General features: G+C 59.3%; 1 protein-coding gene across 3 annotated transcripts in view; it reads left to right on the top strand.

Annotated features, from left to right (window-relative positions):
• Positions 1–376: 376 nt before the first annotated feature.
• NCS1 (neuronal calcium sensor 1) overlaps positions 377–26,785 on the top strand; it is a 60,948-nt gene continuing 34,539 nt past the window's right edge. Inside the window, exons 1-2 of one of the 3 annotated variants that reach the window (XM_067040493.1) lie at positions 377–533; positions 24,261–24,285. In XM_067040493.1, the coding sequence (XP_066896594.1) occupies positions 470–533; positions 24,261–24,285 (89 nt within the window). In that variant the 5' untranslated portion in view covers positions 377–469. Of the gene's footprint in view, positions 534–3,268; positions 3,324–24,260; positions 24,286–26,785 lie in introns of those variants that run through there. The other 2 variants (XM_059072026.2, XM_067040494.1) reach the window with 2 other exon arrangements.

Here is a 26,785-nt window from a genome sequence, read left to right as displayed (position 1 = left end):
GGCGCCCCTCTGCGAGCTTGGCTTGGCGCTCGCGGGGTCGTCGTTCGGCGGGCGCAGGCCCGGCCGGGCGGGTGCGGGGCGGGAGGTGGCGCCGGGCGCTGAGTGGCGGCTCCGGGTCCACCCCTGGCGCGCCGGTGCGGGCGGGAGGCGGGAGGCGGGGAGCGCAGGGGCGGCGGCGAGAGGGAGCGCAGCAGCGAGCATGTGCCGCGGAGCTCAGTAACCAGGGACTACCGCGGCGACACCGCGGCCGCGTCGGCGCCCAGCCCAGCGCAGCTCCGCGCCGCGGCGCCCGGAGAGGGCGGCGGCCGGACGGCCAGGGCCTGCCCAGCGGCTGCCCCGCGCCGCGAGCCGCAAACAAAGGCGCGGCCCCGGCCCGCCGGCCCCCCGCGCACCCCGCCCCGGCCCAGCCACTCCCGCTGGGCGCCCCGACGGGGTCCGGCCCGGGGCGCGGGGGCCGCGGCCGCCGAGGATGGGGAAATCCAACAGCAAGTTGAAGCCTGAAGTTGTGGAGGAGCTGACCAGGAAAACCTACTGTGAGTGCGCGCGCCGGGACCCCCGCCCAGCGCTCTCGGGCGCTGCCTCCGCCCCCTCGCGCCCCTCCCCCCACGCGCGGTCACCACCCCCACCCCCCGCCCCGCGTCCGCTCCGGGCCCGCTCTCCGCTCCCCACGACGCCGCCACCCTGCCTCGGCCATCCCCTGCCCTGCACCCGCCCCGGGCCCCTCGGAAGCTCCCGGCCGCGCCCCCAGCCCCACACCTGGCCCTATTGTTCTAGGACACCCCCCAACCACGCGCGCCTGGGACGTGTGCCGCTTGTCCGCGTGCGCGGGGCCACCCCCGGGCCCGGAGGGAAGGCCCCAGCCCCCCCCGCGGCCCCCACCCCGCAGAGCTGTCCAAAAGGGCAGGGGTGTGCAAGGGCGAGGGGCGGAGAGGGGGCGCCTGCTTTCGAGGTGGCTCCGGCTCCGCGCGGAGCCGGCTGCCACGAGCGCAGCGGGCGGGTGATTCATGCATCACGGTGCCGCCGCCACTGCCGCTGCCGCCGCCGCCGCCGCTGCTGCTGCTGCGAGGTTGGCCTGTCGCCCCCTCCCTGGCCCTGATCGTGTGTGGTGGGGTGGCGAGACTTGTCAGAGAGCTCATGGCAGCGGCAGCTGTGAAGGGTCCTGGGCACGCTCTTGGCTGCAGGGTTTATAGGTTGAATTCTCCTCTGGCCCTGACTGCACCTTCCTAGCTTCTATCTGTATCTGCCAAGCTGGGAAATGGGTTTCTACAGCACTGGGTGATCTGGTCCATCTCATCTTTTAACCGTCTGGGGCACCCCTGAGAGAAGGGTCTGTCAATTTCAGATTTCTCTAGATCTGTCCCAGTGTGTCTCTCTCTCTCCACGTGCCCAACTTCGCAACTCTGCGGTCGCCTCACCTCTCCAGTTTCTCTGTACCAGACTTCTCCCTTCCCTGCAAGCCTCTTGGAGATGTCATAGCGTGCCAAGGGTTAATGGCACTGGGTCCTGACCACATGGTCTTTCTTTTAGGGTCTTTCTTTTGGGGGATCGGAGGAGGACTGCTGAGTGGTCTGGAAGGACTTCTGCCTGGGGATCTGACTTGGAACGGGGCAGGGGCTCTGGACTTGGGCTGGGATTCTGAGCCCGTACCTGGGCGGCTGTGTGGGTCCAGCCGCTCTGTGCCCTCCCTAGATGGAGGCAGATTGACTGCCACCTCCACGCGTTGATGGAGGCTTGGGAGGCAGCTTGTGATGGTGCATTGCACAACCTCTGCACGCCCCTCCCCCCACCCCATTGGTCTTCTGGGCACGTTTGCAGGTCTGTCCAAGCCCACACTTCAGCTCCATGCCCCTCACCCCCATGTGCCTGGATTGAAGGGGTCTTTCCTGAGTGGGTGCTAGTCCACTGGGAGGTACTTGTCCCTCTCCAGTGGAATTCTGCAGCAAGGCGCTCACATCCCGGTAGCTGCTCCTTGAAGGGCTGAGGCTCTGAGGACCAGGGACTCCGTCCTTGCTGCTCTTACCTTCTTTCCAAGGTGGGTAGGTGGCCCTTCCCAGTTTGGCTGCTGTTTCGTGCGATATGCTGGGCCTTCCTTCAGGCTCTGTCCAGCTGCGGCCTGTAGCTGTCAGCAGGCAGGCTGCACACGGGACTTCCCGGGCCCCTGGGCTTGGGGAGGCAGAGGGTCCAGTGGGTTTCAAAGGGGGTGGGCTACACCAGGCTGTCTCCATCACCTGCGAGCTGAGTGAAGCCAGGTTTCCTGCTTCTGGAGCACATCACGCACCAAGCTCCTTGCCTCCCTAACGCGTTCAATCCTTACAGTTAGTGCCGGGACCCAAGATCCCAGGGCCTGTCAGCAGGCGGTGCCAGGACTCGAACTCAGGCCTGTCTGGCCCCCAAGTTAAGCCCCTTGAGAGACCTCAGAGCTCACGCTGAGAAATCTGGAGGGGCTCTTTTTCTGTGTGTCCCTTTCCGATTTCCAAGCCCATGCTGGTGGCCTCTGGGTTGGGAAGGCACCTGGGGTGGTCATTTTGTCCATTGCCCTCTCTCTGGGCAGCTCTGTCCACTTTGGGAGAAGATGAGTCAACAAGGCCTTGTTAGGAATCAGGCCCATGGTGCTGGGCTGGGCCGGGCTATTTTAAAAGGCCTTGGGAGACCTGGAACAGTTTCGATGAGGGAGAGAGTGAGCTGGGTACTTTTCCTCTAGGGCTCTTAATGGGTTTGGGCTGATGGAGATCGTGGTGGGTTCATGGGACTCCTGTCTATCTCCCTTGCTGTTGTCGGCTTCCTCAGGGCAGGCCCTTCCCTGTTGGGTTGCGTTGGCACTTAGTAGGGCCACAGGTATCTGTTGAATGAAAAGTCTCCCGGCAGGAACAGCAGGAAAAGCCTCCAGCCTGTTCTAAGGCCCCAGATGGGCCTCCTTTGGCCGGGGCGTGAAGCCGTCTGCTCTTTGTTCAAGGGGTTCTGTGTGTTATACGGGGTCAAGAGAGGAGCACTCAGGAAGGACTCTCAAACGTCAGAATCTCCTGGAGGGTCCGTTAAACACCAAGGTGCCTGGGTCTGGTCGCCCTCCCAGATTTCCGATTCTTAGAGTCTGGGCCGGGCCCAGGAATTTGTACCCTTAACGAGTGTTTGTCACGCAGACCTTGGTTCTGAGGAGTCCCAGTTGAAGACCCACAACTGGTTCTGGGAGCCCTGGCATGTGTAAGCATCACCTGGTGTCCTAGGCCACCTCAGCATCCCACAGCCACAGCCACAACGCCGAGGGGGGCCCGGAGGGGAGCCCCAGATGTTCACGCCCAAGTCAGTGCTGGCTGCCATCCTTGGTGGTGAGTCTCCTGCTCTCTGGAAAAGACTGTCTCGGTGATCTGTGTGTGTGAGGAAGCAGGAGGAGTTCTCAGAGCTCCAACCGTGTGGCCCTCCCTAGGCGCATCTGGATTCAGCCTAGCTAAAGCTCTCTGTCATTCAGCCTTAATACTGCAGAGCAGATTTTTTTTCCCTCCCCTGCAGAAAAGATTTTGTCAGTCATCAGCGCCCCGTAACCCAATCCTCACCCTTCCCGGCACAGTTCACATCCAGGGGCAGCAGGAGGTTTGCGAGAGATGGAGGCCCCGCCCAGCCGGGACTCATCAAACAGTGTTCCGTGGGGCCAGCAGCCCGGTTTCTGTGAGGTCTGGCCCACTTTTGTGCAGTTTGTTGCTGAGGATATTGTCATCCCTGTGTGCCCAGGCCCTGGGACAGGCCAGCCCTTCACCTAACTGAGCTTCAATTTCCTCATCTGCAAAATGGGTGTGCTCATGGTCCCTGACTCCAAGGGCGTGTGAGGAGGCAACAAGATGATTCACACACAGCAGAGTATAAGCTGTATGGTAAGAGGTCCCTGATGCATGACACACACTTGTCAAGGATGCAGGGATGCGTGTTAGCGATCGTTATTAACACGTTGGTTTTTTTTTTTTTTTTTTTTTTTTTTTTGGTACGCGGGCCTCTCACTGCTGTGGCCTCTCCCGTTGCGGAGCACAGGCTCCGGACGCACAGGCCCAGCGGCCACGGCTCACGGGCCCAGCCGCTCCGCGGCACGTGGGATCCTCCCGGACCGGGGCACGAACCCGCGTCCCCCGCATCGGCAGGCGGGCTCTCAACCACTGCGCCACCAGGGAAGCCCTAACATGTTTTGACTACGCAATTCGGCTTCATCCCGAACTGGTCGTAAATATATATCTTGTGAGCAAAGTTCATCTCTCCATGAAGGAACCTTCCTACGGCCCTGGTCTTTGTGCCTGGCGCTCAGGAGGCACGGAAAGATGGGACTTCTGGTTTGCCCGAATCTTAGCGGGTTCTTGTTTTACCTGCTGCAGTCTCTCCCCCACCCCCATCCCACTTGTTAATTTTGAGGCTGCCCTGACCTGCCTTTCACTGAATACTCACTCTGTCCTGGGCACAGAGATGGACATGTGAACGAGAGAGATGCAATTCCTGCCCTCGGGTGGAAACTAGCCAGGTCTTCCGGAAAACCGAGCTTGTGGGGCTCAAGCCATTTGTAGTGGTCTGAGCTGCATCCGTTTAAAGACTTCTGGGCCAAGCCAGCCAGCCCCAAGAGGCAAAACCTCCACCCTCTCTCCCCCTTATTCTCTCCCCATGGAGCCTCCTTCCAAAACTCAGAGGACGTCATCTCCTCCCTGCTGCTCTTGGTCAGTGCAGGCTCTGCCTTGACCTTGCTGGCCAGCCTTGGGTCTCTTCGGCCTTTCCCCTGACGCCAGAATGGTGGAGGGAACAGCGTCTGGATGCAGGGTGGCGGGGGTCAGGGTAGCCAGCAGCTAAAGCGTCTGCGGCCCAGAGCAGAGAAGGGGACCCCCAGGAGTCTGGGTGGGAGATGCTGGATGTCACCAGCCTCTCTGGCTTTGGGAAGGGTCCCTTCTTGTAGAATAAGGAAAACTCTCCGGTGCTTCCCCCACCCAACTCTGCTCGACCAGGGAGGGCAAGACATTGCCTTGGGGGGAGGCAGCATCTGGCACCCATCTTAAGATAAATGAGCGAGTTGGGGTGTGAAGGGCCCCACAGCCGGGCAAGGGATAAGCCACCCAGGAGAGGGAAGGCCCTGAGGGAGGGAGGCGGCTTCTGCGATCCCTCTGCATCCTGTGTGCATGCGGGTTAGACCAAGGAGGCCGCTCCCCGACTCCACTGAAGGCTAAACAGAGCAGCAGGAGGAATCGAGGTTAGACTGTTAAAACTGGGTTGGGCAAGAAATATCAAGCCTGTTGTAAACTCAGTATCCTGGGGAATGGGCTGGGTCCTCACTCAGGCTCTGTGACCTTGGGCAAGTTGCTTACCCTCTCTGAGCACCAGTTTGCTCATCTGCAGTACCTGCCCACGTGACTCTGTGGATCTAAAGGGGAGAAGGCTTGGAGGTCCGAGCGTGAGCCGGAAGTGGAGGGGGCGCTGTTTACCCACAGAGTCTCGGGGAGGGAAGTAAACCCCGGGGACCAGATGCGCTGGGGTTCTGGCCCTTTCCTTGGGCAAGCCCCGTCTCATGGAGCTTTCACTTTCCTCCTCTGGCAAACAGGCATCACGGGGCCCCCAGAGGTGGGAGGAATCAGCGCACTTGAAGGGTTTAGCACGGTGCCTGGTTCTGGGGGGGACCCTTTAAACCTCTCCTGGTGGCAACTGATCCTCAGAGGCAAGTGCTCTGTCCTCCAGAGCAGGACGGGCCCACTGGTTTACAGCCACCCCTTGTTGAGAGAAGCAGAGGTCAGAGAGGGGCAGGGACTCGCCCGGGGCCCAGAGCCCAGGCCTCCTCCAGACACCTCTTCCGGCTCTTTCTGCGTCCTCCAGCTCCATCCACCCCCATCCCCACCCTAGAGAGTTCTGGCATGTCATATCTCACAGTGTCAGGTGAGAGCCCTTCCTCCTGGCCGCGGCCTTGGGATTGGGCCCAGATTCCTCTGCTCCCAAGGCCAGGCCTGAGCCCCTCTGGGGCAGATGCAACGGGCCAGTGCACTGGGCTCACGTCATCCCTCACCAAGGGCCCCAAAGGCCGTAGGAAGGGTTTTGGACATTTTCTGAGATGGGTGGGGCCGGTGGGGGCCGTCTGTGGATGGAGGTGGTGGAGACGTTAGATTTGGGTTTGGATATCCTTTTAGCACGTAGTCCCAAGTATGGAGGGGGTTGGAATCAAGGCTGGGTGATCATGGTGATAAATTGGGGGTATCACTGGGGGTGACGTCAAGGACAGATCCAACATATATTTAGGAGGAAGACTCAATAGGACTTGGTACATGGGTTTCATTACCTTGTAAATTTGGGATTATATACTTTTTAACTTTTCAAAATCTGACAACTGTTTGCCCATGATTTTTTTAATGGTACATCATATGAATGCAACATATTTAATCCCCGGGCATTGGACATTTAGGTTGTTTTTTTTCTCCCTAATATAAACAGTGCTTGAGAATCATCTTTGTACAAAATCTTGGCATGAACATCTTTGTAGTAAATCTTTGCACGTGTCTCTTCTTGAAGATAAATTTCCCCAGATGAAGTTGTGGTATTAAAGGCTGGGAACGTCTTAAAAGGCTTTTGATTGAAAAATTGTTCAATTGCTCTCCACAAAGTATGTTCCCATTTATATTTTCAGCAAAAGTGGATGAGAGAGTGCCTATTTCCCTGCATCCTTGCCAGCACTGAGTGTTATTGTTTTTTCTTAATAATTGCCAACTTGATGAGGAAGAAAAGAGTAGCTCACTGTTTCAATATTCATTTCTTTGACTAGTGTGAAATAAAATCCTGGAATCTTTGAGCTAGAGGAGACTTTGGGGTCACGTAGTCCAAAGTCCTCGTTTTACTAATGGACCAGTCGAGTACCAGAGAGGTGAAATATCTCTCGCGGGGTCACATGGCAAATACCCGGGGCAGGTTGACTCCTGTCGGGTGCCTCCCATGGTGCCGTGTGACCCTGAGGAGCCCCTCACCCTGCCGAGCCAGGTGTGCCACGTGTGTGCCGTTGGCGGCCACAGGGACCGATACCTAGTAAGTGCTCAGTGAACGTCCTCACAGGAATGGGGCTGCTTGGCCGTCAGAGTCAGGGGACAGTTCGCGGCCACCCCCCTGGGAAGTAACAGGGCGAGCTGTCGCAGGCCCTCGGCTGAATTGGGAGTGAATGGTAAAAATGCAGAGGGCTTCTGTGTTCGGCCTGGCTGGTGGCTGTATTGTTCTGGGAGTTGGGGAGGGCGGGCCGGCTCCGAGCGCTGGGTTTTAGGATCCTGCGTAGACGCGGGCCTGGAGGACTGGAGACACACCTGCTTGGGGTTCTGCGCCGGAAACACTGCAACCCGGACAGTGACTTTAGAATCACCAGTGCCCCCCGGGCCTCGGTTTTCCGCTCCGTACAATATTCAGACTGCCAGATGGTGAGACTTCCGTGGGGCAGCTCCTCCTGGGCCCCAGGGACGGGACGTGCCTGGGCTCCGGTGTCTGATGACTTGGTCTCTCCGACTGGCTCAGCCACAGACAAGTCTTTCATCTCTTGATGCCTCAGTTTTCTCATCTGTGAGTTGGGGGTCATAATACCCTCCTAACACAGGGCTGTTGCGTGCGAGGTTAGAAACAGCAAAGACACTGAATTTGGTGGCTTGGGTGCTCCCCGTAGCTCAGGAGGTGATGGAGACCGTGTAACCAGCAATGAGTAAGGATCAGAGGCTGTCGCCTCAGCCGGAGCCCGGCATTAAGCAGGCCAGCCCAGCTCAGCGTTGATGTCTTCGTCACCCACTCCTCCCAGGAGCCGTGCATGGTCCCCACTTTACAGGTGGGGAAACTGAGTCTCAGAGGGGACCGGCGCTGGCCCAGGGCCACACATCTGGTGAGTGGTTCCGGGGAAATTGACCCTGGGCTGTGACGAGGGGCCCTGTGCAGGTGGGGGGCGTCGAGAAGCTTCGGTGCAGGTGTGCGGGTGAGCGTGGGTAAGTGTGGGTGTGCAGCCCTGGCTCCCGTGGGCATGCTCCGAGTGTGAGTGATGGGGTCCTGGCATGTGTCAGGAGTGAGTGAGCGGAACGTTGGTGTGTGTGAGGGCAGGTCTGAGCCGGTGGTAATGTAGGTGCGCAAGGGGGGTGGGGGCACTCAGGTGGGAGGCACAGACGGGCCGGGCCCGCCCTGGGGCCAGGTGACGTGGCTGCCACATCTCTCCCCTTCTGCCCTGGCCTCGATGGTCTCTGGGAGCCCCTCTGCCCTCGAGCAGTGGCGAAATGTCATTGGGAGGAGTGACAGTGATGTTGACTCTTGTTTACCGAGTGGGCACTCGGTGCCAGGAGTGTTGAGTACAGATCTCCCCTCCTGTGTTCTCACCACAGCCCTGGGAGGAGGAACTGTTATGCCCATTTTACAGATGAAGAAAAGGAGGCCCGGGCAGGTTCAGGGACATGCCCAAGGCCTCCCAGCCAGTCAGTGGCCAAGCTGGGGCTCAGGCTTAGACCTTTGTCTTGCCAAAGCCGTGCCCTTCCCACCCTGTGCCCGCCTCCCATGACCTCTGTGAGCCTTGTAACCTTAGAGCTGCTGCCAAGAGTAGTGAGTGTCCCATCACTGGAGGCATTCAAGCAACTGCTGGAGTGTCAGACACTGCCAGGCATCCTAGATTCCTGGGCCGGATGTGAGGATGGATGGTGGGGTGGTAGGGTCCTTCCAGCTGGGAACACACAGCCGTACTGGTCTTTTTTTTTTTCTTTTTTGGGCCACGCCGTGCAGCTTGCAGGATCTTAGTTCCCCGACCAGGGATTGAACCCGAGTTCTCGGCAGTGAAAGTGCGGAGTCCTAGCCACTGGACCTCCAGGGAATCCCCAGCTCTACTGGTCTTGCTGTTCTGATTCCTGCAGGGGGCTGGGGGCAGCCTCACTTGGCTTCCTCTGGGATGGAGGCAGAGTCGAGGCCTCCAGTAAGGTGACAGGAGAAGGGTCGCATCACTAGGAGTAGACAGCGGGCTGGGCCGCACCCGGGCCTCCGAGGCTTTCTTAGCCTTTGCCACGTGCAGGGCGGGCCTTGGGTGCTAAGGCACAGCCCGAGGATGAGGCCGTGGAGGCCCAGAGTGCCCCAGCCATCCTGCCCTGCCCATGCCTGGCGGGGCCTGGGCGCCTCAGGAGGTGTCTGTTGGACAAGGGAGAGACCAGGTCCTCACGGGTGCCATGCGGGGGGGCTCAGAGGCACAGAGAGGACCTTGGGATCTGGAGGTCTGGTAGCAGAGTATCCTGGGGGACTGTAACCACCTTGAGGGTAGGGACACATCTGGTGGATTTGGGCGTTTGTTCAGCGCCCAGCCGGGAGCTGTGCACGGTGCAGGCCTGTGAATGCCTCTGGGTAAGGCTTGGGCTTTCCACAGTGCGCGTGCATGTGTTGCTTTGTTTTGCTTCTCTGCTGACCGGGCCGGGGCCCACCTGTGTCCCTGACCCGCAGTCTGATGGGAGTGGGCAGTTGCCAGGGAGCGAAGAGTCTGGGGTCCGGGTTCCGGCCCGATGTGCTGCCCCTCTCAGGGCCTCAGTGTCCTCATCTGTCCCACCCTCAGGGATATGGATGTCACCTTTTCGCAGCCCCAGGGAACCCTGACGGTGCCCTCTGGGAGGCCATGCTCCCCACCAAGGGAGTCTGGGTTGGGGGCGGCCAGGATGGGTTCGGGGCGGCTGCTGGCCCTGGCACTCTTGGTCTTATGAGGCGGCCCCGGGAGGCTGGCGGGGCATCCAGGCCACCACGCTCTGGATTCCCTGGCAGGGGAGAAGGAGGAGAGCGGAGGAATGTGGCTTTGAGGAATGTTTAACCCAAGGCAGAAATAGCACTCTGCATTTTTTATTTCAGGCTTGGGTTTTCAGCTAGGAAGTGGGCTCAGAGCACCATTCTCTCTTTCTCCAGGCTCCACCAGCTCCCCTGCTGCTCTGGCGTTTTGGGGACAGGAAGTGGCCTCTTTTTTTTTTTTTTTTTTGAAGTAAGAAAGTAAGAAACTGCTGTGGGAACCAGAAAGGACCCTGGATTTGGAGGCAGACAGAGCTAGGTTCACATCCCCTGTTCTCCACTTCCCAGCCCTGTGATCACTTCCTACCCTGAACCCCTGCTTTCCCTTCTAGGGAACTGGGGGGAGGAGGATGGCAGCTGAGATGGCTTGTTGGTAGTGTCAGGAATTCCTCCTCAGGGACCGGCGTGCAGGGCCCAGCTCCTCTCGTCAGCTCTGGGATCTCGGCCAAGCCCTTTCCTATTGAGCTTCCTCGCTTCATCTGTAAAATGGGCAGATGACGCTAACCCTTCCTCCCAGGACGGTGGGTGGAATGAGTGTGAAAATGCTGGCAAAGGGGCCTGGCACATGCTAGGCTCTTGAAATCCCTCCTCTGAGTCCTGGTGGCCTCACACATAAAATGGGAAAACGCCTCCTGCGGGCCTGCTGCGGGAGAAATGAGGGTCCTCACCTGGGCGAGGGGCAGCTGAGACCGCCTTCCATCTGACCTGTTTGCCTCGTTCCTCTAAGCAGGACCCAGCCCCGCCCACACTCAGCTTGCATCAGCGCCCAATGTCCCCTTCCATGGAGGTGCCCTGGGCCCAGCCAGTGCCCACCCCAGACCTGGTGGTGAGGACCTGTTTAACCCACCTTCTTGCCGTTCGGCTGTGAGCGCCGTCAGGGTGGGACACTCTGGTGTCACGGTTCACTGCTGCATCCCTGCTTCTAGGACAGAGCCTGGAGCACATTTGTTGGAATGAAGGAAAAAACAACTCCATAAACAAACAAGCTAATGAATGAAGGACATTTCTTTTCTTTTCTTTCTTTCTTTCTTTTTTTTTTTTGGCCACGTGACATGTGGGATCTTAGTTCCCCGACCAGGGATCGGACCTGCGTCCCTGGCGGTGGAAGCGCGGAGTCTTAACAGCTGGACCACCAGGGAAGTCCCTAAACGATGTCTCTTCTCATCCATCTCGGGCCTTTGCTTTCCATTTGTCTGGCCTCCTCCTACCTCCTGGCCTGGGTGTTGAGGGGCTTAACACATCTGGGCGGGGGGCGGGGCGGTCCTCAGAAGTCAGGTGCTGGGAGGCTGGGTCTCAGCAGGTGAGGCTTAGCAAGGACCCCAGCCCCTCTCACCTTCTGGGGCCGGGGAGCCGGGGAGGGGTCCAGCCAGCCAGCTCGGCCCCTCCCACCAGGCCCCTCCTGCTCCTTTCTCTTTGTAGGAACCAAAAGATTCCTGTTCAAAGGCAGGAGATGGGGCTATTTTTGGCACTGGGGGAAAAAGCGAACGCTTCCCTTCTGTTCAAAAATATATGGTGTATGTGCTGGGCAGGCAGGGAGCTAGACGAGCTCAAAGCCTGTGCTGGCGGGGCTCCTGTCCCCCGGCACCTGTCGCCCTGCCACCCTCCGTGGCTCGGTAGCCTACGCGGCCACGTTGGGTCATTATTGTTTTCAGACTGCCTATGATGAGGTCCTTGCTGGGCCTGAGCAGGACGGGATCTTAATTAAAACCAACAGTGGCCGTCAACATACAGGAGAGGAGCCGGCTAGCTGCTCTCACCTCGATTCGTGTTTCCTCCGCTCTGGCTCCGTGGAGCGGGGTGAGTGGTCACGAGAAGCATTCTGGGCGCATCTTGGGGAAGGAGGCCCGTTCTCGCACAGCTGGAGGCCCCGTGTGCCCGTGTGGGCGAGTCTGGCCGAGGGCATCCCCGGGCCGCTTTGCCGCCCCTCACTGCCTGACGCAGAAGCTGTCTGTGGAACAGCTGTCTCCTGCCAGGCCCCGTGGGTGCCAGGACACGAGGCACATCGGATGGATGGATTTCTGGCCCTCGTGGCATTCACAGCTTGGTGAGGAAACAGGACAGGGCGTTGCACGACGCTACGGGAGCCCACCGGTTCTGTGGTGCACCCGGGAGGGCTTCTTGGAAGAGGCAGTGTTTCAGCGGAGACCCAAGGGTAGGGCTACTAGACATACTAGACAGTTATTCATTGTTTACGTGAAATTCGAATTTCACTGGACAGCCTGTATTTTTATTTGCTAAATTTGGCAGCCCTACCTGAGGGAGAAGTAGTTGAGAAGGCACAGAGAGGTTTTGGGGGCGGGGGAGGGTTTGTGCGAGATGTTGAGAGCGTTTCAGACAGGAGGAACAGTGTGTTCCGGGTCTGGAGGCCTCGAGGTTGCAACTCTGAGGCCCTGGAAACCCGGAGCGGGGGTGGGAGTGTAGAGGGGCTGCACGGTGAGCCGGAGGCCTAGCGGGGTAGCCCCTCGGAGGGGCCGGCTCACCAGCAGGGAGGGCCCCACCCGGAGGGCACACTGGTGGGGCTAGTCTTGGGAAACAGGCAAGGTCACAGGGCACACTAGGGGGAGACAGGGCCCTCCTTGGGCGAAGGAGGCACCAGTGGGCGTTTTGGGTCGGGGTCAGGGTCCAGCTTCTGGTGGGCTCTGGCCAGGCTGATGGGTGTGCGGCTGTGCCTCTCTTGGAGTCCCAGTGCCGGGGGGGGGCTCCTCCTGCTGCCCAGGACCATGGCAGGGACCACAAAGAGTCACTTCTGTGCCTGCCCACAGAGGGTGGGTCCGGGCTGGCCTCTACCCCGGGCTCTTACATGGCCAGAGCCGGAGCCGGACCCTGCAGTGCTGCCGCCCTGGGGCACGTGGAGCTCCACCCTCCCGGGCCAGGTGCCCTGGGATTTGTGCCCCGGGCCCCCCGGGGCCCCCCGCTGGAGTCATCGCGCCCCATCTCGGCTCAGGTGCGGGCCTTGGCTGGCTGGTTACTCTTAGGAGGGGATCTGCCGCATCCTGGGCGGGAAGGGGAAGGGAGGGATGCTGGTGGTGGGGTGGGACTGGGTCCTGATGACCCCTGGCTGCCTGGTTCCCATTCCAGGTACAGCCCCTGCTTATTTGCCTCTGTCCTTGTCAGGGTTCCCTGGGTCTCGCCCCGTGTGGGGCTCTGAGTGCCCCTCCCCCACCCCCATTCTGAGGTTTCCTTGGCTGATCCGAGCCCCGAGATGGGCCCAGCGTGTCCCACCCCCTCCCGGGGCTGGGGATGAAGCAAGGAAACGGGGGCTATGGGTGGGGGGAGGCAAATGCCACACGCCCCGGGACGGGGTGGGTAGGAGGAGTGGCAGCTGTCCACGGCTCCCTGTAGCCCCTCCCCTCCCGGTGCTCACGTCATTGGCCCTGGTCACCCTGCCTCGTCTTTGGGCGCTGTGACACCTTGGTGAATAATAGTAGCAATTGTTACTATCTTGGAGCCCTGTGCGGTGCTCTGTCCCCGCAGCGTTTCCTCTGGCTGGTGCTTTGTTCTAGAGAGAAGTGGCTTCTGGTGGTCCCCTGGCCTCACCGTTCTCTGTATCCTCGCTGGGTTTTGGACATCGCGCCCCACCCCCCTGGCTGGGAAGCCCTTCCTCTTTGCCTGCTGAAGTCTGATCGTCCTTTATGTGTCGGCCTAAGCGCCCTGTCCCCAGGGAGCACGCCCTGAGCCCCTGCTTGGGGCGGGTTCCAGCTTTACACTTTCCCTTCTTATCGCGGCAGATAATTAGACAGCTGTGTGGTCGTGTGCTGTAGGTCCGCATCTACTGTTACATCAGGGCCTCGGAGGACAGGGGTCAGGGTCTGGGTCACTGCTGTGTTCCCTGGCCTGTTTGAGTGCTCAGAAATGAACTGTTGGATGAATGAAGGGGTGAAAAATCCCATTTGTTCCTTCTAACCACCCTGGAAGGAAGGTATTGTCACCACCACCGTCCCCATTTTACAGGTGAGGAAACTGAGGCTCAAAGAGGTGAACTCAGTTTCTCCAGGTCACACAGGGGCTAAAGAATGACTCAATTCAGAAGAAGACCTTTCCTGTTGACCAGGTGCCTCAGGGCCTCCCACAGCCTCTGACCTTGGCAGGCGCTTGGAAAATGTTCATGAAATTGGGCTGAACCGAACCCCTCAGCGCTCGGCTCGGCTTGGCTCTGAAATGTTTGAGAGGTTCTCCACCAGGAGTCCTGAGCAAATCCCTCATGCCGACTGTTTCCCAAGGTCTCAAAGGAAGCAGAAGGTGTGGTTCACTTCCTTCAGGACTCACCACTCTTCTGGAAGATTCAGAGTCGGCAGTAGAGATGGCTTGAACCAGGGAGTAGTTGGAGTGTTACCTTGGGGTGTGTGTGTGTGTGTGTGTGTGTGAGAGAAAGAGAGAGAGAGAGAGAGAGAGAGAGAGAGAGAGAGAGCCCATGTGTAGCCACCAGGGCAAGTCCATTTATTAGCCAGGAATAACTGAGTTTTAGAAAACAAAAGTAGGCACATCTACTTTCCAACTTACCCACCTAAATCAAGCATAACACGTGCATTCTACAAGAACGAGTACACGCTGAGCACCTACTGTGTACCAGACGCTGTTCTGTGGCTGTGATGTAGGCAGACCCAGATCCTGGCCACGGAGCCCCCAATGACTGGGGAGGGACAGGATTGGAGAATACGGGTCATCACGAAGATGAGAACAAAACCACTCCTTGTACTGTTTCTCTGACATCACAGTCCTTAACATTTTCACCTGTTCCTTCTAGTCTTTTCTCTATGTATACAGCTATGGTAGGCTTTATCATCCTCAGTTTCCTGACGAGGTTCAGAGAGGTTCACTGATTTGTCCAAGGTCACACAGCCAGGACATGGGAGAGCTGGAATTTGAACCCCCACTTAGTCAAAGCAAGTTGTTACTAGATCAGCAAATATTGAGGACCTTTGCTTCGGAGCCCCGGTGGCCCTCTGTTGGGGATTCAGAGAAACCGAAGATTCAGTGGGACCAGACAGCGAAGTTCAGGAAGCAGTCAGGACGTTAAAGAAGGTTATATTCTCAGAATGTTTTTGTGTGACGTTTTAAACACTGCACTGCTGCACAAGCTCTGCAGTCAGCCAGACCCTGGTTCTGGTCCCAGCTCCACTCAGACTGACTTTGGTCCTTGGGCAAGTGGCTTCAGCTCTAAGGGCCTCAGTTTCCTGATCTGTATAATGGGCTAATCAAAATCCTTGCCTCACAGCATGGTTCGGGCACTGAATGAGATTCAGGCGTGTGAAGTGCCTAGTCTAGGACACAAACAGTCATGCCTAGTACACGGCAGCTCTTTCGTCTTCCTAGTCAGGAAACCACCGGACGAATGATATCTTCCTGCGGTTTTACTTGAGAACATTTTGGCAAAAGTGATGTAACTTACATAGAAATGAAAGTCAATGCATTTTGTAACTTTAAAGTAAAACAAACATCTATAAATGATGGAATAGAATATGCAAAATCTGCAGAAATATTTGAGCTAAAACACAAGATTCGAACTACACCTTGTTTCAGTGGTTGCCTAGACTCAGCCTCTCACTCCCGGGGGCGGGGGCATTGGCCTTCTCCCTTCAGGGGGTCTGGGGAGGGCACCTTTGGGGAGTCCTTGGACTCTTCTACCACATGGCCCTGCTCCAGGGACCAAGCGATTTCACCTACCTGTGAGCTTGTCAGAGTGAACATTCTTTTTTTTTTTTTTTTTTTTTAATTTATTTTTGGCTGCGTCGGGTCTTCGTTGCTGCACGCGGGCTCTCTCTAGTTGCGGCAAGCGGGGGCTACTCTTCGTTGCGGTGTGCGGGCTTCTCACTGTGGTGGCTTCTCTTGTTGTGGAGCATGGGCTCTAGGCGTGCGGGCTTCGGTAGTTGCGGCACGCAGACTCAGTAGTTGCGGCTCGTGGGCTCTGGAGCGCAGGCTCAGTAGTTGTGATGCACGGGCTTAGTTGCTCCACGGCACGTGGGATCTTCCCAGACCAGGGCTTAAACATGTGTCCCCCGCATTGGCAGGTGGATTCTTAACCACTGTGCCGCCAGGGAAGCCCCAAAGTGAACATTCTTACCCCATTTGTCAGATGAGAAAACTGAGGCTTGGAGTGGGAAATGAATCACAAAGATCCAAGGGTCACAGCATCCAGGAGAAAGATGGAGCCCAGGGGCCTGGCTCTCCAGTGGAGGTACCTCCAAGGGGCACTTGGATGGGCAGGAGCCGGCTGGTCCCCAAGTCTCACGCACCCCAGTGCCTGGCCCACAGCAGGTGCTCGGCGAGGGCTTGCCGTGGCTTAGGGGTGCTTGGTGTGCGGCCCCCTTCTTGGGGATGACCATCGCCAGGCTAAAGCCTTCTTGAGTGTGGACTCCAGAGTCAGATGGACCTGACCCCCCACCTCCCCTCCTCTGCCGCTGACCATGTGACCTGGGACGAGTGCCTTTGCCTCTCAGTGAAGCCTCAGTTTCTTCGTCAGTGAAGTGGGCTGTTGGGGACCCCCTACCTCTCAGCAGAAGGGCCGATGCAGCCCAAAACCTCAGCCAATGGAGTCGTCTGGGGCTCAGGGAGGATCCTGAGGGGCCAAGTGGGATACAGGAGATTGGAACTGGGACTTGAGCGGCTCTGAGCAGCTTCTCACACCCGTGTTCCCTTGAGGGCTTGGCTCCTTTCTGTGACCCGGAAAGTTCCCTAGCTTATAGCACGGGTCCCACAGCCGGGCGCCACCAGCCACTTGTCCCGCTGCTGCCCCAGTGGCGGTGAGACCCCTGCCATTTAATTCTAATGCCGTAACTGTCGTCGTGATAGCCCGTGTCTCCATGTGGAGCACTTGTCACGTGCTGGGCTCAGCGCTTTCAGCCTCCTCTTGTTGGCTCTGACGGCAGCCCTGTGCTGGAGGAGGAAACCACGGCTCAGAGAGGGGAGTGCACTGACCGGGGTCACACAGCGACCACATGGTGGGTGGACCCTTCTCTGCAAAGGCCAGCAGCGGGAGAGAGCCCAGGTTCTCTGGGCCACGGTCAGGTCCACCAGGCCTGAGCTCAGGGTGGCGAAGAGCAGGTCCCAGGAGCGGGGGGCTCAGCTGGCCCAGTCCCAGCCCGAAGCCACCCTTCTGTGGTCAGGGACCCACCATCCACTCCAGGTTCCTGAAGTCAGGCCTTATGGGCCTGAAGCTCCCCCCAGACCCCCCAGGGGGGCTCTTCTGCAGATGAAATAGCCCCAGAACTGCTCAGCCATCCTCCTGCCACCCCAGCGCCCTGGGCCCTCTTAGTGCAGGGGCTGGGGGCACCGTGAGGGGGTACGGAGCAGAGCCCGAGAGGGGGCCAGAGCCTGGTCAGCTGGGTGATCGGGGACGTGGTTCCCCCTGTACCCCGGGACCCTGGGCGCTTTGTGAGCGTCTCCGGAATCTTGTGTATGAAGGGCTGGGTGCAGGGCTGGCAGCTGTAGTGGCGGCTCACAGGTCCGGTCCTTACCTACCCGTGGATGGCAGCCTGGTGTCCTGGGTCCTGGCAGGCGGGCCTGCACAGAAGGGTGCAGGGTGAGTGAGGCAGGCGGGGCCCCTACCAGCCGGTGCTCAGCCAGTGAGGGTGGAAATAGTGAGCCAGGGAGGCTGGGCCACTGCCACCCCTAGCGGAGGAGGGCTGTCGGGTTTGGGGCTCTGGGCACCCCGCTTCTTCTGGGTCAGGGCGAGGGGCTCCCGCAGCGCCCAGCGCAGCCCAGACTGCCCGGGATTCTGGGCAGGAGGCCAGGCCTCCTTTCTGATGAAACCCAGGCCGGCCCTGGGGCCCAGCTCCGCTGCAGCTGGGCGTGTATGGAAAACAGGCATGGGGCGGGGTGGAGGGCGCTGGGCCCGCCCCCTTCCCTCCCCGGCAGAGGTGCCGGTGATCCTCACAGCGGCAGTGACCGTGGTACTCGGGCTCCCGTGCGTGTTACCACGTTGCGGCTGATCTGCGGCGGCTCTGCTGGAGGACTCTGTTTGACACACGAGCCTGCCAGCCCCCCGTCCAAGGTCACCCGTCACGTTAGTGCGTCTGCGACCCGGCCCAGGTTATCGGGCCCAGGGCGGGTGCCCACCCTCCAGTCTCCATACCGCTGCCCCCTCACGGTGGCCGCGGGCTGCTCCCCAGGCTCGGGGCCCGTGGGTCTCCATCGTCATTGACCTGCTGCCCGCAGGTCAGTTCGTGGGAGCCTGGAAGTCCCAGGAGCCTCCAGAGAGGGGGAGCAGCGTGGCCTCGGCAGGCAGCCCCAAGTCCCCTGCCCCTCCCAGGGGCACCAGTGCATTTCCACAGGCTGCTGGAAGCCGCTCCGACGGCGCTGGCTGACCTCAGGGGCTGTGGTCCGTGGGTCTGTTACAGCTGGGGGTGGGGGGAGATTTGGGGCTGGGGAGCTTGTGGCTCCCCGGGGATTAGAGAGGGCAGCTCTCCCCTCACCCAGCCCTCGGGGTGGCAGGCTCCCCACTGGCTCCTCCCTGTCCTCCCCGGTGCAGCCCTTCGCACTGGCACAGCCGGGTAGCGTTGCTGTGGAACCGCGGCAGGAGCCCTCTGCCCCTTCGGGGACGGGGACACTGAGGCCCAGACCAGGGAAGTGACAGGTCATGCAGGAGGGCGGCGGCAGAGCCCTGGAATCCACGTCCCACGGGACCACCACGCTCTCCCATCTTTGCTACAGACAAGTGGCCCCCCCTTGGGGATGCTGGGGTCACCGCCCCTGCGGTGGGGGAGTCAGGCTGCTGTGGGGCAGCGGGCCGCATCCTGGCTCTCACCAGCATGTTCTCTCCCTTCTCTGAAGAAGCTTTGCTGGGGGGGAGGGACACGACCAAATCAGGGATGCTGGCGGCGGCTGGGGGGGGACCAGATGGGAGGGAGGGAGGGATGTGGGAGGCTGCGAGGAGGCTGGTGTCCTCGTGCTCTCCAGGCAGCCAGGACGGGTGGGACTGCCGGTAGGGCAGGAAGAGGGGTGCTCACAGGATGGGGATCCGGGAGGGGAGTTCCGGTCTGGGATGGGGGCCCCTTTGGGCCCCTTGGAGCATGAGGGGTCCCTGGGCTGTCAAGAGGAGCCAGAAGCCTGGAGGGAGGGGTGCAGGGTGCACACGCTGCCCCCCCCAGAGAGCACGTGAGGAGGACACGGAGGCAGGGACTTGGAGAGCCCCGATATTTGGAGGTTGAGCAAAGACGGAGAGGCCTAGGGCCTGGGGAGGAGCTGTCCGAGGGGGGCTGCACCTCTGGAAGGTGTACAGTCAGTGATGTCAGGACTGACGGGAGGGTGGGATTCAGTGACAAGGGGATGCTGGCGGCCAGGTCCAAACAGCCCCCAGTTCTCTTTTTGTGTGAATCAAACCGGAGGCCCCTTTGCTAATGGTTTTCCTGCAGTGGGGGTGGCGGAGGCACAGCCGACACGCAGCCTCTGTCCCTGGAGATGGAAAGGGCCCGCAGGACCGTGGCCGGGGAGGGGGGCAGGAGCTCGCAGGCAGGGTGCCCTCCATCCCTCCTGCTGGCGCCAGCGCCTCTGTGGGCCGCAGCCCCTGCTTTCTGTGCCCACCATGTTTGAGCTGAGCTTCAATCAGGAGAGAGGTATTTTGCTTTAGGGAAATCAAAATCAGACTCAACATTTATCCTGGGCTCCAGGGACCGGCTCTCGTGTTCGTTCCTGGCAGACAAGAGCTGCGGGGAAGGGAGGAGGAGCGGGGGGTGGGTGGGGGGGCGGCCCGGGAACGCGGCTCTGTGGGTGGAGGGGAACAGGGGGCCCTGGGGGCACCCCTGCCACAGCTGGGTGGTGAACGCTGGGCAGGGGACAGGGGCTGGGCCCCCCTCTCCACGCTGAGCCCCCAGAAGCCTCCCTCCCGCTCAGCTACCCCCAGCTCTTGGGGGAGGTCAGCAGGAGGGGAGTAGAGCTCAGCCCCATGCTAAGCCGGTAATTTTCTATCCACCTCTCAAGAAACCCTCCCGATGACTCTGCCAGGTAGGAGTTTGTACCCCGTCCTTCAGATGAGGACTCTGAGGTTCAGAGAGGTTAAGGAACTTGTTTGGAGCAGCCCAGTCTACAAGTGATCAAGACAGGTCTTAAATACTGGTTTCCTAATGAGCCCGGGCACCCCAGGCCTGGAGGCGGGGGCGAGCTGGAGAAAGGCAGCTTGTTTTTAAAATTGGCCGAAGCCAGTCGTAATCGTGAAGGTAAACATGTTGGGAGAAACATGTTTCAGGATGTGTTCCCAGTCTAGCCAAGTGGCTTGGTGTTGATGTGGGAATCAACAGGACACCGGGCTGGGCTTTGAGGGTGATGCTCGGAGAAGCGCCTTGACCTCTGGGGGCTTAGCGTCCAGCTGGAAAGGTGAACGGGGGGGAAAAAGGGCTTCTATTGAGCGCTGGCTGGGTGCCAGACGTCACACCAAAAGCACTTTAAGCCCATCCTCCTCCTCTAAGAGAGAGTCTGTTTGTCCCATTTTACAGATGAACAAAGCAAGGCTCAGAGGTGTGGGGTCATTCGCCCAAGACCACACAACCAGGGCCCTCTCTGTGGCCCATCCTACTTTACCGATGTCCTGTTACCCCCTTTCCCCGGCTTGGCCCCGGCAGGCAGTGCCTGGTCTGATCCTCTGTTGTGCGGTTGATGGGAAGACAGGCTACATGTAAAACAGTGAGCCCCACATGTGAGGGGGGTCCCCAAAGGGGGCTTGGGAGGGCTTCCTAGAAAAGGGACATCCCAGCCGGGACTTGAAGTGTGTGTAGGGGTTACAGGTAGCAGAGATGAGGGCATGTGTCCTGGGCGGAAGGAACAGCAGGTACAAAGGCCTGGAGGTGGGGCCAGTTAGAGGAGCTTGAGGGGGTCACAGGGTTGGGGGAAGGCGGGAGAGCAGGGGCCAGTAGCCCCGAAAACGACCTTCATTCGTGCTGGGCCCTGAGTGCTGAGCTTGGTGGATGCTTGTTTTTTTTTTTCGGTACTTGGGCCTCTCACTGTTGTGGCCTCTCCCGTTGCAGAGCACAGGCTCCAGATGCGCAGGCTCAGCGGCCGTGGCTCACGGGCCCAGCCGCTCGGCGGCATGTGGGATCCTCCCGGACCGGGGCACGAACCCGCGTCCCCTGCATCGGCAGGCGGACTCTCAACCACTGCGCCACCAGGGAAGCCCCATTGGTGGATGCTTGTTAATTTCACACTAGCTCGTGGGCTCTGACTCTAGTATCTGGGTGGAGGGCGGAGACAGAGGGGCACCGTAACTGTCCCTCAGTCCCCTCCTCCCTCCTCGTGCCTGTGGTGGTTGGAGCTGCTAGGGGCGTGCTCCTGGGCAGGACCCTCGGCCCTTCTGGCTCTGTGAGGGGGGCACACAGGCGGTGGGCTGATGAGGGGAAACATTCCCCCCCAGCTTTTTATTTTGAAAGATCAAAAGCAACACTAGTTCTGTGAGCACCTGTGTGTCCACATCTAGATTCACCAGCTGTCAGCGTTTTGCCACATTTGCTTCCTCTCTCTTTCTAAATATGTGTGTGTGTATTTCTGAACCTTTCGCAAGAGGCTGCAGGCATCGTGCTCCTCACCCCTAAATGCTTCAGCGCACATCCCAAGGAAAAGGACGTTCTCCCACATAACCTCCCTACCGTTGCTGCTCCTAAAGAAACCAACAGTGAGTCCGTCAGGGCATCCAGCTGCCCGCCTGTAGGCAGCTTCCCCCACCAGCCCCATCATAGCTGGTCTTTTAACTCCAGATCCACGACCCAATCTAGGCATTGCGAGTTGCATTTGATGGCCTTGTTTCTAGGTTTTTTTTTCTGGAACAATCCCCTGCCTTTTTTACCTTTCGCACCCTGACTTATAAAAGTAAGCTGGCCACTTGTCTTATAGAATGTCCCCCGTTCTGCATTTGCCTGGTTATATCCTCATGATTGGACTCGGGGGGGCTGGTATGTGGATGCAGGCCTGCCTGACCTTTGGGGAGGGGCTGGGGGCAGGTGACCAGGCCCCCTGAGACCTGCCTGCTGCCTGCCCCCCTCCAAGACCCTCCAAGAACCTCCAAGGCTCTAGGCAGTCAAGCAGTGGCAGCTGCTGGGCCTGGGACGGTGCCAGGGGATACCTGTTCCCTGAAGGTTAATTCGCTTAAAGCACGGGGCAGGGCCTGTCTGCCCCCTCCCCAGCTCACAGCTTGGCTGCCTGCTGTGACCACACAGTGTTCTGTGATGGGACCATTCTCATGGGGCAGGGGACAGCCAAACATGTCTGCATCCTAGGAGCTTGTTGGGTGCAGGGGCTGGTGAGGGGCACAGGGGAGCCTGGAGGCTGAGAGGCCCTGGGGGAAGGCTGCTGGGGGACGGGGCGGGGGTGTGTGGTCAGGAGAGGGTTGGGACTTCTCTGACCCTGGGAGGCCTCCCCTAAAGTCAGCAGTGGACCAGCCGCCTGAGCCCTTGCCACCCGGCTCCTGCCGTTTACATCACATGACACCAAGGTCATACAAGGTCACGCAGCTCGTTGGCTTACTCAAGGTGGGCGACTGGGTGGGGGCATCCACTTGGACATCCATCCTGGCTTCTGGAGGCACGGTCCTGGCCCCTGGCCCCACCCAGTCACCTCAGGTGACTTCAGGCGAGTAAGCAGACCTGCCTGAGCCTCAGTCTCCTCATTGGGAAAATGGGATCACACCTACCCGTGGGAGGGTCATGCCCGGGAAGAGCACCAAGCACTTTACTCTTCACAACAAGCCCATTTGACAGATGAGGAAACTGAGGCTCAGAGAAGGGAAGTACTTAGCCCAAGGACACACAGCTAGGAAGCTGTGGTGCTAGGTTTAAACTCAGGCTGTCCAGTCTGGCTCCAGAGTATAAGCCCCTAAGCTGCCAGCTGTGCTATGGTGGGACTCCTGTGTCTCCAGCTTGGGTCTTTAAGCATCAGCCCCTAAACCCCTGCTGCCCTTCACTGCCAGGTGTGGGTGGCAGGTGTAGGGAAGCCCACCCTGAGTTAGACCGCGGACACTTCCCTCTCCACCCCCCTGCTGGACTCCCTTCCCACCCCCTACCCTCTGCCAGAACTCTCTTGGAAAATGGCATTGTTTTACACCAGGTCTGATTGGGCTCGTGGGAGGAGAGCGCCGGCGAGAAGGGCCCTGGCAGGAGCTTGCAGCCTCTGCCCCCAGAGCCTGACTGCCAGGGCCTGGCTGGCAGATAGATGGCGGAACCACAGACCTGAGTTCAGACCCTCACACTACCACTTCACGCCCTGCCCGCTTTGTAACTCAGTTTCCCCGTTTGTATCCAGGGCAGAGTCACAGCTTCCCTGGGACCATTGTCTGGGCAGCTGAGTCGAAGCACAGAGGCCCACCCTGGTACAGGTCGAGGCTCGCAGTGGGCACTCAGGACTTGGCAGCTGTTACGAGCTTGCTTTGAACAGTTTTTGAAAAGTGGCCTCAAGTGTGATCAGGCACAAGTGGTGAGGGGGACCCCCTTGGGCCTCCCTCCTCACTTCTCTGGGAAGGGACGTCAGTTCCTTTATTCACCTGACCTGCACCCAACACCCACCTTCCTGTCCATTCGTCCTTTCATGCATTCATTCATTCTCCAGGCCTGTATTGAGCACATCCGAGTGCCAGGCCCTGTGCTGGGGAGTCAGGAGTTTTCACACCTGTCCTGATTGAATTCCTAGGACAGCTCGTGTGGCAGGTGCTACAACTATCATTCATTCCCACTTTACAAACGAGGAAACTGAGGCACGGGGACCTGGAGGTGCTCTCCCAAAGTCGCTCCCCGCCCCCTCTGCCCCGAGAATGAGTGAGGCCTTAGAGGCGGTTAGATGTGCTTGTTCGGTGATTTGAGCGAAATTACCGGTTTTGTTCCAACCTGAACCGATTCAGTACTTTTCATAAAAACAACATTTTTTTGTCTGTTTCACGATTCAGTAAAGAATGACTATTGGGGCTTGGCTGGAGGCTCGGCTACTTTAACATGGCTCATTCTAGCCTTGCGTTCACCGTTCTGTTCTCGTCTTGCCTGTAAAGAGAACCCGGGACTGATGGCTCTGAGGGGCTGGAGGGATGGGTGGAGGAGGGGAAGGTGCTGGGTGCTGCCAGGGCCGAGGAGGGGGCTCAGCCGTTCTGCCCTGGCCCCCCATGTGCAGGCAGGGCAGCTGGGCGCCTGGGGAAGCCAGTGACTTCTGTGACCGTCCTGTCCCCAGGGATGCGAGACGGGGAAGAATTATCACAATAATCCTGCCTGCCCAGCCCAGCACTGCAGGGAGAGGCCCGCCCCTGCCCTCAAGAGGCTGATCTCGGCCACCCTCCAGGCAGCGCAGTGGGGCATCCGGAGGGGATGGGCCAGTGTCGTCGCCCGGGGGGGGGTTAGACCCAGAGCTCCTGGCTGGGACTGTTCACCGGGCGGGGGTGGGAGTTGCAGGCACCTTCTTGTTCAGAGCTGGCTGGTGTCCAGACTTGGGCAGACTGGCTGTGGGCCGGGGTGGGGAGGGCAGGAAGGAGGCTCCCCTGTGTCTGTCTGTCCCCTAGGACACCTTCCTGAGCTAAAAGGCCACTTTTCTGTTTTCTTTTGCAGTTACTGAGAAGGAGGTCCAGCAGTGGTGAGTAGCTGCTTTTCCCCAAACCGTTGGGTGGGAGAGGGGGCGTTGGCTTTGTGCTGATGAGACGGCAGTCCAGCTGCCCAGGACAGCGGCACGTGGAGGACCCTCTGAGAGCCGCTTATCTGCAAACCAGTCCAGGCAGCCTTTGTTCAGATTCCTTTGTTCACGGGAGACTGACATAGATCCAGTTGAACTGGGATGGGGGTGGGGTGGGGGTGACTCCTTGCCTTGTGTGGCACCTCTAAGGACCACCAGTGTCAATTTCAGACCCTGCTCATCCAGGGGAGGGGTTTGGACCAGAAACAAGTCAGGAGACTGGATCCCAGGCCCAGCTCTGTCACTAAATCATCCCGTGGCCTTGAGAAGTCTCTTCTCTAGAGCTCAGCCACCCTGTCTATAAAGTGATTGATTAGAGTGGGTCAAGGATGGCAGATAGGTGTCTTTTTGGATGCCAGCTCTAATCAATCCACAGTAGCTGCCTGGAGTGCTGTGTTAAGAAGGATTCTGAGGCTGTGTATCATGGAGCAAACGGAAAGCATAGCATCATTAATGCCTGGAAGGTCTGGAATGGATTAGTTATGCCTGCCCTGGGGCAGAGAGGGGAGAGTGGTATACTGTCTGTCATTGTGGAATGGGGAGCAGACAGGGGAGGCTCACACACGGTAAGGTGAACCTGAGTTGGGAGTAGGTGAGCGAGGAGGGGAGCTTGGAGACCTTCCAGAAAGTTTGGTGGCTTAGAAATGGACTCTGCTCCGACCTCTTCCTATCCGAGTGACCTCAAGTGATCCAGCCCCCCTCAGCCTCCGTTTCCCCACGTGTGTGACGGGAATGATGAGGCATCAGGGCGACATTCCCTGTAGAGTTCCCAAGGGATGGCAGCCTTGACAGTGGCCTCCCGTCGACGGTTCAGATGGGGAGCTGAGGCCTACAGATGTGCCCTCCATCACAGCAGGCCGCAGCAGGGCCCAGGCCACGAGACTCCTGGTGGAGCCCTGCTGGGGGCAGGGCCAGGCTCCCCAGGCTCCCCACTGCCTACCCCTCCCTGTCCCTGAGTCCAGGTGGCAGAGGGGGAGGGTTGCGGCTGCCCTGCTTGGCTCTGCTGACCCCTTGCTGGAGACCCCGGCTAGGTGGGCAGAACCTGGGTGGTGAGCTTGGCTGTGCCCCACAGGGGGAGTGGATGCGAAGGGAGCAGCTGCCACTCCCTTCTTCCTCCCCCACATCCTAGGGCCCAACAGGTGGGCCTGACCTGCCTCTGACCTCATTTTCCACTTCTCCACTTCCCCAGGTGAGCGTTCCAGAAATACTCCTGCTTCTAGGTTTTTTTTTTTTTTTTTGGCTGCGTTGGGTCGTCGTTGCTGCCCGCGGGCTTTCTCTAGTTGAGGCGAGCGGGGGCTACTCTCCGTTGCCGTGCGCGGGCTTCTCATGGTGGTGGCTTCTCTTGTTGTGGAGCACGGGCTCTAGGCTCGTGGGTCTCGGTCGTTGCGGCACGCGGGCTCAGTAGTTGTGGCGTACAGGCTTAGTTGTTCCATGTCATGTGGGATCTTCCTGGACCAGGGTTCGGACCCGTGTCCCCTGTGTTGGCAGGCAGATTCTTAACCACTGCACCACCAAGGAAGTCCCTGTTTCTAGGTCTTTATCTGTGAGGCTCTCCCTCCTGGATTGCCCCACCCGGCCTTCCCGAGCCTTTGTCACTCACTTTTCCCACCCTTCCTTTCGGGGCCATCTGAACTCCACTCTCCCAAGGCTTACCTAAGTTACCTCCTCCAGGAAGCCTTCCTGGATTCCCCATCTGTACATAATCCCCCTGCTTCCCACATGGCAGCCAGAGGGGTCTTTCTTGAGCAGATAGTCAACGATGCCAGGCTTCTGCTTAAGCTCTCCCTGGACTCAGGTGAAGTCTGCACCTCTGGCATGGTTACGTGGTTACGAGGCCCGGCTCAGGCCAGCCTTGCTGTGCCGACCCCTCCAGTCTCACTGCCGTTTCCTCCTCTCCTCTGCCCTCTGCCCTCTGGCCTGCCCGAATTGCTATCCGTTCCCAAATTCACCTTACTTTCCGGGGCTTCCTGACCTTCACCTGGGCTGTTCCCCCTTCTGGGAACACCCCTCCTCCTCTGCTTGGCCACCACCTCCTCACCCTCAGGCCCCCTTCCCTGAAACCTCCTGAGCCCCCAGGTTGAGTTAGGGGCCTCCTCTGACCTCCCACAGCCCAGTGTCACAGCCCGGGACACACCAGGCACAAGCGGGACACACCTGGGACAAACAGCAGTGACAGGGCTGCGTCCCCCTCCGCCTCCCCTCCTGGCCTTGAGACCGGCCCTGCCCTGTTCACTGCTGTGTCCCCAGGGCCTGGCCATAGCAGGTGCTCAGCACCCATCCGGCACCCCTAGGTGCTTCACATACGCACTGTCGTCGACTCCTGGGCGCTGTCCCGGGGGTTGACATGGTTCATCATCTCCATGGCGATGGGAAAACTAAGCTAAGGCTCAGAGGTCAGAGCAGG

This window comes from Kogia breviceps, chromosome 8 (genome assembly GCF_026419965.1).
Source record: "Kogia breviceps isolate mKogBre1 chromosome 8, mKogBre1 haplotype 1, whole genome shotgun sequence".
Taxonomy (NCBI): Eukaryota; Metazoa; Chordata; class Mammalia; order Artiodactyla; family Physeteridae; genus Kogia; species Kogia breviceps.
Note: the sequence above shows the minus strand (reverse complement) of the source record. Positions and strands in the feature narration are given on the sequence as shown.